We start from the raw sequence: 12,043 nt of genomic DNA on the forward strand, positions 1-12,043 counted from the left end.
TGTAATGATGTCTGGGCAGCAGGCCATTGACAACTACTGGCAGTCTTCTGTACGTATGGCAACACCAGTAGGAAATTTATTGGAGGTCATATACATATTTTTCAACCTCTTATTCCAACCCTGGTCTTACCACTGAGGTAGTGGCCCAGGTACACGTCGAAGGTGCCCCTTTAGTTTTACAGCAGCATCTATCGCGTGGGACTAATCAGTGGAATGGAGTCGCCAATCTTCATTTAAATGGTGAGATTACAGTGACCATTTGGTGATTTAAAAATAAACTAGTCTATTAATGGATTCTCTTAAGTTGTTCAATTTAAAAAAAAATAATATTCAGCTGCTTCCAAAAGTGTGTTAGGGCAGTGTGTGGACAGAGCCACTGTCCAATGCTGCTGGTACCTTGGGCACTGATACAAGAATGTACCAATACAGGAGGAACACCAATAAATGCTTGTTAACATTGAGAGCCAACTCATCTTCAGCAACACATATCTTAAGCATTTAGTGCGACCAAGTAACCTGCCTATCTGCATGTCTTTGGGGTGCACGAACAAACCAGAGCAGCCAAGGGAAACCCACGCTGTCTCAGGGGGAACGTGCTGTGTCTGCATCCATATGGAAACTGTTACTGTTCTTGACTGTTGGCAGGGGACATGATTCACTTGAGAATTAGCTCAGAGACAAAGGTAGATTCTTCAAGGACTGCATATGTGTAAGTTCAGGAGAAAGTCAATCCATTGAAGGATTAACCTCCTGCACTAGCACGCATGTGGTCCTTGTTATAGTATGCTTAACCCGTGCATTACAGACACCCTGAGATTATAGCATAACCTATAATGTAAGGGTTAGGCAGACTCAACTAAAATTGCGTCATGTTAAAATTGAATACAATTGACTGTCAGCTAACAGTCAGATGACTGGCTCGGCTCCTCGTGTGACAAATAACTCGTGTCCTTTGGCTAAGGAGGATAGCCAGTGTTAAAAGTCAATTGTCATTCTTAGATTGGGGCAGTAGCTCAAGCTTTTAAAGTCTAAAAATGCGTTACACACGAGTTTGCGGCTCTTCACCTCGGGCAGAGTTTCCAGAGTAGAGCTAGAGTACACAGGTTCCCCAAGAGTTCTCCAGCACAAGCTTTGAAACAGTTCAGAGATACAGAGAAAATAGGTGCAGGAGGAGGCCATTTGGCCCTTCGAGCCAGCACCACCATTCATTGTGATCATGGCTGATCTTCCACAATCAGTAACATGTGCCTGCCTTCTCCCCATATCCCTCGATTCCGCTAGCCCCAAGAGCTCTATCTAACTCTTTTAAATTCATCCAGTGAATTGGCATCTACTGCCTTCTGTGGCGGAGAATTCCATAATTCACAACTCTCTGGGTGAAGTTTTAAATGGTTTCACCTGGTTTTAGACTGTGGCCCCTGGTTCTGGACTCTCCCAACATTGGAAAAAAAATTCCTACATTTAGCTTGTCCAGGCCTTTTATAATTTTATATGTTTCTATAAGATCCCCTCTCATCCTTCTAAATTCCAGTGAATACAAGCCCAATCTTTCCTCATATGCCAGTCCTGCCACCCCGGGGATTTAACCTCGTGATCCTACGCTGAACTGCCTCAATAGCAAGGATGTCCTTCCTCAAATTAGGAGATCAAAACTGCACACTATACTCCAGATATGGTCTCACCAGGGCCCTGTACAACTGCAGAAGGACTTGTTTACTCCTATACTCAAATCCTCTCGTTATGAAGGCCAACATGCCATTAGCTTTTTTTATTGCCTGCCTTACTTGCATGTTTATTTTCAGTAACTGGTGTACAATGATACCCAGGTCTCGTTGCACTTCCCTTTTTCCTAATCTGACACCATTAAGATAATAATCTGCCTCCTTGTTCTTGCCGCCAAAGTGGATAACCTCACATTTATCCATATTATACTACATCTGCCATGCCTAGTGTTTGACTCAACCCGTCACTAAACAAGCCAGATCTAATCAGTACCAAGGGTTCCTCAATTCAAGTAATCTCTCCTGCTTGTAATTTACAAAGTGTGATGATGGAAAAGGGATAAGGGCAGAAAGGGGGCTCACCGTTGGCTGTCTGCCACCACACAATCAGGCCAGTGAATCCAATGAAAATGAACATGCCGCCCAGCACAGTCTTCCACTCGTTGCTTTTTCTGGACATCTCCATGTAGCTCTGGTGGAAAGCTACACGATACACTAGATTAAAACAAACATGGGATCAATTCACAAGGAGTCAGAAAACAATCACTGAATTATCCCCCACAACAAATGATATGGTCAGAAATTCTCATTGTTTTGGGAAAAAAAAGATTTGAGTAATTGAGAACTGTGGTGTTTTTCTGTCTTAAATTATGGAAAATTTAGGATAGTTCAGTTCAAATTATGGAAAGTTCAGGACAGTTTCAACATTCCCAATTGGGCTTCTCTGCTGTCTACTGCGGTCCCAGGTGAGAGCAGGGGTTTTCCTGCTCATGAGAAATCTGCATTATTAAGCAAGACAATTTACCTTTTTCGTTTCCCAGGAATGATAGTGATGTTACCAACAGACCCAATGTATCAAATGATACACAAGCGTCTGTGACCGTGTTATAAACAGCTTAGCTTGCCTTTGGATATGCAGCTTAAAACAATTGGCTTCAACGTCCAAGCTTTCCTGAGCTTTTAACAATAATCTAGGGATGTTGCAAATCTGGATCCCAATATGCATTACGAACACGTACCCAAGAAATGAACTTTGATTCACCCCAGGCTGCAGTGTTGGACACTGCTCTAGGTGACCAGAATAAAACAGGGACCATGTGATGGATTCTCTTCCCTTTTATGGGAGTGAGGCACACAACTATGCTGACCATAGTCATACAGCACGGAATCAGGACCTGCAACCCAACTCATTCATGCTGACCTAGATGCCCCATCCAAGCTATTCCCATTTGAAGGTGCCTGATCCCTCTAAACCTCTCATATCCATGTGCCTGTGCAAATGTCTTTTAAATGTTATTCTACTTCCCCAACTACTTAATCCAGCAGTTAATTCCATATATATATATAGTATAAGAAAATAACTGCAGATGCTGGTACATTCTGAAGAAGGGTCTCGACCCGAAACATCACCCATTCCTTCTCTCCCGAGATGCTGCCTGACCTGCTGAGTTACTCCAGCATTTTGTGAATAAGTTAATTCCATATATCCACCACCCTCTGTGTGAAAACATTGACCCTTGGGTTTCTATTAAATCTTTCTCCTCTCACCTTAAACCTATGGCCTTTAGCTCTTCCCCATCCTGGGGAAAAAACTCTGTGCATTTTCCTTATATATTCCCCTCATGATTCTCTACATCTCTAGAGGATCACTCCTTAGCCTCCTATGCCCCAAGGAATAAAGTCCTCACAGTAAAGTAAGAGGAATACGAATTGAGAACCTAGCCCATCTCCTGCAGCTCCACAAATAGATGACCGTTTTGGTATCTGAGGGGCCCTAGTCTCTCCAGATAACATTTAAAATATATCTATATATATCTTGGGATTTTCCTTAACCTTATTTGCCAGAGATATATCATTGCCTCCTTTGTCCGGATTACTTTCTTAAATATGCTCCTGATTTCCTTATACCCCTCTGGGAAACATAGGATCCCAGTTCCTTAAGCCTCACCCATGCCTCCTCCTTTTTCCTGACCAGAGCCCTAATTTCTCTCTTCATCCACGGTTCCTTAATGCTACTTGCCATGCCCTTCACTCAAACAGCAACATGCATACCTTGAACTCTCACTATCCCACGTTCCAAATGTACCTTTGCTCACAAACAACCTACTCCTATCAACTTTTGCAAGTTCCTGTCTCATACCAAAGTTGACCTTGCCCCAATTCAGAACTTTCACTTGTGGACCATCCATAACTATTTTAAAGCTAATAGAACAATGGTCATTGATCCCCCAAAATGTTCATCCACTGAAGTGTTAGTCACTTGTCCTACCCAGTTCACTTCGAGCAGGTCAAGCTTTGCCCTCTTCCTTGTAGGGCATTCTCCAGATTGCCCAAGGAAACTTTCCTGAACCCATTTGACAAATTCCACCCTATCTAAGTCATCGGTACCATGGCTTTCCCAGTCTATCTTGGGAAAGTTAAATTCCATACAAATGACAACTCTATATTCATTCAGCTGACTGCAATCTCCTGGTATATTAGTTCCTCCATTTCCCAATTACTATTTTGGGGCCTAAAGTACACTCCCAGCAATGTGAAAATCCCCTTTTTGTTTCTTAGCTCCATCCACAGCCTCAGCAGATGAGCCCTCAGTAATATTGTCTCAGACTACTTCCGTGATGTTCTCCTGAATAAATAATGTAACTCGCCTTCCTTTTTAACTCTCAACTCTTTCTCGCCTACAGCACCTGTAAACGGGAACATTTAGCTGCCAGTTCTGTCCTTTCTTTAGCCAGGTTTCTGTAATGGTTATAATGACCCAGTCACACATACCCATCTACACTCCGAGTTCATCTAGCTTACCTGTCAGGACCCTAGCATTGAAATATGTGCAATTTAATCCTACATATTTTCTTGCTCCTGCTCATCATTTCTACTAAACTTGCTACCACTGACTTCTGTATCAACTTCCAGCCTCCCACCTGCCTCACTACTGATTTGGATCCTGTCCCTTGTCCCTTAAATCCTGCCGAATAGCACCATAAAACTTGCTCACCAGTATATTGGTCCGCATCCAGATCGGGTGCAACCCATGCCTCTGCACCAGAAGTGATCCCAATGATCTAAATGTCTGCCCCTTGCACCAAGACCTCAGCCACGCATTAATTTGCCCTATCTTCCTATTCCTATCCTCACAAGCATATGGCACTGGGAGTAATCTGGGAGATTACTACCCTCAAGGACCCTGCTGTCAACCTTTTACCTAACTCCCAACATTTACTTTGCAGGATCTCATCCCTTTTCCTACCAATGCCGTTTGTGCCAATGTGCACAATGACTTCCGGCTGCTCGCCCTCCCCCCTTGAGAATGTTCCGCAGCTGTTCAGAGACATCCTAGACCCTGACACAAAGAGGCAACACACCACCACGGAGACTTGCATGCAGCCACAGGATCTCTTGTCTGTCCCCTAAACTATCCAGTTTAAAACTTTAATCAAGTTTCCTGTCACCATATCCCTGCCCGACTTCTCTTTCCATGCTGTGCCTCAGACCTGACAACTGCTGCTCTCCTCTGAATGGTCATCTCCCCTTGTACTTGTTTTAGAGGGGATAGGCCACAGGGGATTCCTGCACTCTCTGCCTATTCCTTTTACCCTTCCTGGTGGTCACCCATCTACTTTCCGCCTGTCTGAAGAAGGGTCACAACCTGAAACGTCACTTATTCATCTCCTCCAGAGATGCTGCCTGACTCGCTGAGTTACTCCAGCACTGTGTCCTACAAGAAATTTCAGCATCTGCAGTTTATTGTGTCTCTATTTTCTGCCTGTAGGCTGTAGCTCAGTGGGAGCACCTGGTTTAAACACTGGCTTCAAGTAATGCGAACTGTTCAGTTACTCAGCATCATTATCCAGTAAATGTGAAGAAATGTCAATGGCCAACTGGCTCAGGTTCTCTTACATGCGACCTTCTCTTCGTTGGTCAGATTTGTCCACGAACTCTTCTCCTTTTCTTTCAGTGCCGTCTGCTCAGCATTCAGCTCCCTAAAATAGGGAATATCCGGGAGTGGTGTATCCTTTCGATCACAGTACATCGGCACTGTCATGTCCTCCTGCTTAACAATCTCTGGAGAAAAGTGTGCAGAGCCGTTAGCATATCATGTGCACAGTGTGTCCCACCCTATACCTGACCGTCTACAGTGGGTCCTTCATTCCCTGTACCTCCATTCTCTTCTGGTCGACAGTCTGTGTGTTCCTTCCAACCAGTCTCCTTAACACTTCCCTCCACAGCCCCATACATAGTAAATATAGAGGGAACCGGCAGTGATGGACTGCAAACCTATGGTGCTGTTGGATCAGACATATTCCTTTAAAGAAATAATTCCATTACGATGATAGATTATTGACCAAATACATTAACTCTGCTTCTCTGTCCTAGGTGCTGCCCTCTCTGCGGAGCATTTCCAGTATTTTCCGTTTCCGGTGTCCAAAATGCACCTTTTTTTGGTGCGTCAAAATTATTTTGGAGTTGTATCAATATTTAGAATAGCAATAAATAACCTGCTGGAAGCAGCACCTATGAAAGCAAAGGGACAGGTGACAAAGTCCTGATGCAGGTCTCCACCCGAAATGTCAACTACACCACTGGCTCCACAGATGCTGCTTGGCTCACTGAGTTCCTTCAGCAATTGTTTTTTTTGGCTCCAGATTCCAGCATCTCACATGCCTCCCCTGAGAACAGCATAGCTGAGGCCTTATTTTGCATCCACTCTGTCCTGCAACTGCCCTCAATTATTAAATTGGACAGCGTTGAAAGATATTCAGTAGCTGAGTCGTGATATCCTTTCCTGCTGCTTTGTTACTAAAGTCATCCTATTTTCCCGTAGAAACATCCCTCACTGGGCTCAAACATAAAAGTAGAATGTAGATTTGAATTCCAAACGTATTCTGGAGTACATCTGCTTCAATCAGACACATTGGAAGGGACTAAAATCAAATCCATCACTCTCTCAGCTGATCACCAGACAGTATTCAGCACTTAGCACCAGTCATAGCATGAACTGTGTCATTGGCAAGCAGCCATCACTTACAGTGAGTGGGGTATCCTGCTCTTCTCTGGCACAAGTGTGTTTTCTGTTCAGTCATTCTGGTCAAGTTGGAGAGGTTAATTATACCAGTAGGGTCTGCTTCAGGTAATACCCTGTGTTCTTATAGGATTGTTTCATACCTCATGTTTCCTTCTCTGCAGTCCCTTATTCCATACCTAGCATGCAATGTCTTGCTTAAGTGGAACATTCTTCACATGTCAACCCAGAATTCAGTTGCCAGCCATCTATTTAATCCTGCACTGCATCAGAACATTGAACAAGCCAGTTTTCTACGACCTATCAGGAGTCCCTGGATGGTGACCAAAGGAGGATCTTTATCCAGATTTAGTGAGGTGCACTTCATCTGGTCAGCTATGCCTTCTGTGGGACCATCAACTTTTACTATGCAATTTTGTTTTGAGTGCAGTGAATGAATTGAGACTATTTAAGAGTTAACATTAATTCTTGTGAGGCATCTCGAATTCCTTGCAGATCTGACATCTTTCCTCAAAGAAAAAAGGAAGCAGAAGCATGTTTCACTATCCATTAATTTCACCATTATTGAGCTCATTTTTATGGAATTCATTGAAATTTATTCTCCTTTTTGCAATAGGGGGATTTGAACTCATCACTTTAGGTCATTAGTGCAGGCTTTTGCATTATCTGTCCACTATCTCATTTTTTCGCTTGGACCACGTTATTATGTGCAGATCTGGTCATGGGCAGTGGCTGGGAATCAGTGGTGATTTGGATGCAAGAGGGCCAGATGCTTACCATGTCCATGAACCGTTCGAACACAGGCAGCAGATAAAAGATTTCGAGCTCTCACGAGGTTTGCCCCTCGAAACATAGAAAAACCCAACATCTGCAATCAAACAACACACAATTCAGGTTGAAGATGGGTCTCGAAATGAAACATCACTCATTCCTTTCCAGAGAAGCTGGCTGTCCCATTGAGTTACTCCAGAGATTTGTGTCTATCTTCAGTGTAAACCAGCATCTGCAGTTTCTTCCGACACAACACACAATTCATTGCATTTCACATGAAAAACTCCTTTCCAAGCAGGACACAGCGAGGTTTTACTGTAAGTAAGGCGCAATGGGAAACATTTAAACATGGACAGTGGGTGGATAAATTAGAGGAATTTTCCAAACATGCTTTGTTTTTTCCCCTGCTTTATGAATGTTGGACATTGCTCAATCACATAGATGCATGGGACAAATGGAGTAGACCTATGTATACAGTATGCTTGCACATTATGGAAAGACAGCAATCCGAATTGCTGGCAAGCATTTTATCAATGGCTCATGAAAATTGAATTTCACTGTGCATTTCCCCTGCCCTGGGTTTAGGAGCAGGGAGCTCCAGCTGGGCCAAGATATGTTCTGGTGCAGAAAGATGTGTTGGAATGCCTTGGCCATTGTGTTTTCAACCTTCATGTTTTGGTGTCATTGACAACTTGCCCTGAATCACCTTCCCATTCCCCGCGTGTCATGAATACCAACTCATGGAAATAAAAAGTTGCCAGTGATAAAACGCATTTGGCCCTGTCTTGGGCAGTACAATCGTGCCAGTTGGTACATGATGAGACAGTCATTCTCATTCCCCAGTGACAAATGATAAAGCGGCTCCCGCCGATTGCGACCTCGCCGCGTACTGGCAGCTGCGAGTCGAGCCTTTGCTTTGTTATTAGAGTGCAGCAACTTCCTGTTCTTCCACAGAGGCCCGATCTAAGGCACAGCCTCAGATGTGGCACACCCTCCCTCCCTGCCCTGTGTACTCTAGTTCACCTCTCCTCCATTCTCACTCATCCGCTGCACATCAGCAGCCCCCCCTCATTCTTCATTGAACCTTCGCTGCTCATCCCCTTCGTCCCTCTTTTATTCACCCCCCCCCCCTCATTCCTCCCCCCTCTCCAAACCTGATTATTTCCTGCAGCCACCACTTTCTCCTCTCCCTTCCTGCTCGCCCCAGTCTCTCCCCCACTGTTCGCTCCATGCGATCCCCGTCTCCTTCCTTGGCTCTGTGCCACTTGGGGCTTATATTAAACGGGTAATAACGCATGAGGAGGGAGGAGGAGGAGTGTGTCCGACCTGACCTCTAGCCGGGCCGGTCCGCGCTGGGCTGAGCTGGGGAGCCCCGGGATCGGAGCCCTGCGGCGCCCAGTCCGGTCCAGGCTCCCAGCGCCGCCAGCCCACTGCGCTGACCGGGTGTGAGCCGGGACCGGGTTGCCTTGCCTTGCCTTGCCTGTGTGCTGTGCCTGTGCTGTGCTTACCCTGCCTGTTCGTCTCTCGGTGCAGCAGCTTGCGGGCGGGGCCAGTGTCCGCTCGCCGCGGCATCATGGGAGCTGCCGCCCAAAACTTTCTCAAACTTCTACAAACTTTATTTTCGCGGCCCGACTGGCGCGGTGTTTTTTACGGCGATGTGGATGAGAGGGGTCGGGGTTCCAGGTTTGCAGCCCACCCCACCCCACTCTCTGAGAGGGGGCTGGCGTTGGCCGCTGGCCGAGGGCGGAGCGTGGACCGTGGGGCGGAGACCGAGCCCCGCTCCATCGCTCTCACTCTCTCTCGGAGATCGGATAAGGCTGAAGAATCTCACCCGAAACGCCACCCATTCCTTCTCTCCAGAGATGCTGCCTGTCCCGCTGAGTCATTTTGTTGGCGATCCTCTCGTCCACTTCCAGCTTATCTGGGATTTGCCGGAATCGTCCACAGAGTTGTGTTGCGGAAATGTTCTGTTGCAATCAACGCGGCACGCAGTTTGTACAACACTGACGATTACATGCTAGAGTACGTCTACCTTCAAATTCAGGAGAATATGTCAATAAGTACAAGGAAAGACCAAAGAGGACATAAAAATGCTGTAGAAAGGAACTGCAGATGCTGGTTTAAACCAAAGATAGACACAAAGAGCTGGAGTAACTCAGCGGGACAGGCAGCATCTCTGGAGAGAAGGAATGGGAGACGTTACCCGAAATGTCACCGATTCCTTCTCTCCAGATATGCTGCCTGACCCGCTGAGTTACTCCACCATTTTGTGTCTATCTTCGGTTTAAACCAGCATCTGCAGTTCCTTCCTACACACTGATGATAAAAGGTTGAGGAATGTTGGAAACGAGAAGAACGCCCATGGAAATAAAGAAACAAAATATATTGCGAACACTCAATTGTATCGGATACATTTGTGGAATGTGAGAAAGTTTAATTACCCCTGAAACTTAACCCACGGATGCCAGTATTTCTGGCCATGTCTAGCGCTGAGCGATAAACACTGTTGAGGAGACCAAGGGGAATTCTTCGTGCTTCACGATAGTGCCACGGGTTCCTTTGCGTCCATCTAAGAGGGTTGATGGTTCGAGCATCGCTTTCATCAATGTCGCATTTGTCCAAATACTTTTCGGGAGCCGGCTGCACTGAGCGTTGTTCTCAGAAGGTACATTAAAGCTCAGTACTTCCCGTTGAAACTAACCTTGCGAGGAACCCACTGAGGTGTAGATAGAACCGGGCCCATGGTTTCAGAAGGGATGTGTGTTGTTTCAGGAGATCCCAAATCTGTCACCAGATCCTTTGCAAATTAATCCTGAATAATGAATTCTATTTTGTATTAACTGTATGTGATGATATAAATTCACCACGTGTTGATTCCCCAACCTCTGCTATCCGCTGGGTTAGACTGCGTGAGGCACGAGCAATGTCATTGATCACAGACCCCTCCCTGACTCCATCTCAGGATAGATCAAACCCTTGGCACTCGATCCTCTTGATCTGAACCTCCTCTTCCAAATACTCGCTGTTACAAAAATTATATAAGAAACAAAGCGGATTTCTGCCCAAATGATTTATTGGCTTCTGTATCATTTTTTAATAACATCCAGACTCTAATGGGCAGCTGGGTTAGTCCACATTTTCCATCCACTACTTTGAGCTGATCCAAACTCTTGAGCCTGTGTTTAAAGTTGGTCTGCCCCTTTCATCCATCATCACAGAGCACTGTTTCCAAGTCTGCAACCCATAATTCTACAATGCCCAACTTTGTGATTAAATCAATTGTCGGAAAGGCATTAATTTATATCTCAAACCTCTGAGACCTTAGTGTTGAACTCTGAGTATCCTCACCCCCACTGCTCCATCCCTGGGAGATGTGCTTTCTACCACCAAGCATTAAGGTCTGGATTTCCTTAGAGTCATACAGTACAGAAATGGATCCTTTCAGCCCAACTAGTTTCTGGTGATGTATAGGAAAGAACTGCAGATGCTAGTCTAAATCGAAGATAGACACAAAATGCTGGAGTAACTCAGTGGGACAGGCAGCATCCCCAGAAAGAAGGAATGGGTGACGTTTCGGGTCTCGACCCTTCTGTCTGAAGAAGGGTCTCGACCCGAAACATCACCCATTCTCTCCAGAGATGCTGCCTGTCCCGCTGAGTTAGTCCAGCATTTTATATCAAGTTTCTGATGATTATGATTCTTATCAATGCTAATCATATTTGCTCAGGTTAGGCCGGTATCCCTCTACTCCTAGCCAAGTACCTGTCCAAATACCGTTTAAATGGAATTACACCTGTCTTCATCACCTTCTCTGGAAGCTCGTTCCAGATAACCATCACCCTCTGTGTGAACATGCTCATGTTTTCCTTGTGGGACCTTAATGAAGTCCATGAAAACCGCATTAACTGCATTGCCCTCTCCAATATTTGTTACAACTTAAAAACATGCAAGTGGTCAGACTGAATCTCACTCTAACAAAGAATATCTTTGATTAATACCGACTTTTTAAAGTGCATCTCAGTCCTATCCCTCAGAATGTTTTTTTTTGCACTAACATTGGCCTGTGATTACTCATCTTATCCCTGCTGCTCTTCTTGAATAATAGAACCACGTTTTCTGTCCTCCAGTCATCTGGCCCATCACCTGTGGCCGTTGAAGATTTAAAAGTCTCTCAGAGTGTTAGTAATCTCCTCCCTTGCCTTCTCTGGCAGCCTGAAGTACATCTCATTGGGCTCTACGGATTTAGCCAACATTAATGGTAACTTATTCCAGATTTTTTGCTATTTTATAGAGTCGGAGTGTTGCACAGTACAGAAATGGACCCTCAGCAACCACATCTAAGCCAACCATTTTGCCAATCTACTGTAATTCTATTTACCCGCATTAGGATTGCATCCTTTGATTCTTTGCCGATGTAAATGCCTGTCTAAATGTCTCATTCGTTAAAGTTTTGGCTCTACACTGATTCCTTCAAGACTTTAGCCTCTCTTTCTAATATCATTTTTCTGGTGTCAATCATTGTTTTATACAT

General features: G+C 45.0%; 1 protein-coding gene across 4 annotated transcripts in view; it reads right to left on the bottom strand.

Moving 5' to 3' along the window:
* The window catches only part of LOC144604376 (cytochrome c oxidase subunit 4 isoform 1, mitochondrial-like), a 420,358-nt gene that overhangs the window by 3,657 nt on the left and 404,658 nt on the right, over nucleotides 1-12,043 (bottom strand). Inside the window, exons 1-4 of one of the 4 annotated variants that reach the window (XM_078418695.1) lie at nucleotides 9,021-9,145; nucleotides 7,519-7,609; nucleotides 5,619-5,783; nucleotides 2,085-2,216 (exon numbers count right to left, since the gene is read on the bottom strand). In XM_078418695.1, coding sequence (XP_078274821.1) covers nucleotides 2,085-2,216; nucleotides 5,619-5,783; nucleotides 7,519-7,609 — 388 coding nt within the window. In that variant the 5' untranslated portion in view covers nucleotides 9,021-9,145. The other 3 variants (XM_078418696.1, XM_078418697.1, XM_078418698.1) reach the window with 3 other exon arrangements.

Source organism: Rhinoraja longicauda, chromosome 22 (genome assembly GCF_053455715.1).
Source record: "Rhinoraja longicauda isolate Sanriku21f chromosome 22, sRhiLon1.1, whole genome shotgun sequence".
Taxonomy (NCBI): domain Eukaryota; kingdom Metazoa; phylum Chordata; class Chondrichthyes; order Rajiformes; family Arhynchobatidae; genus Rhinoraja; species Rhinoraja longicauda.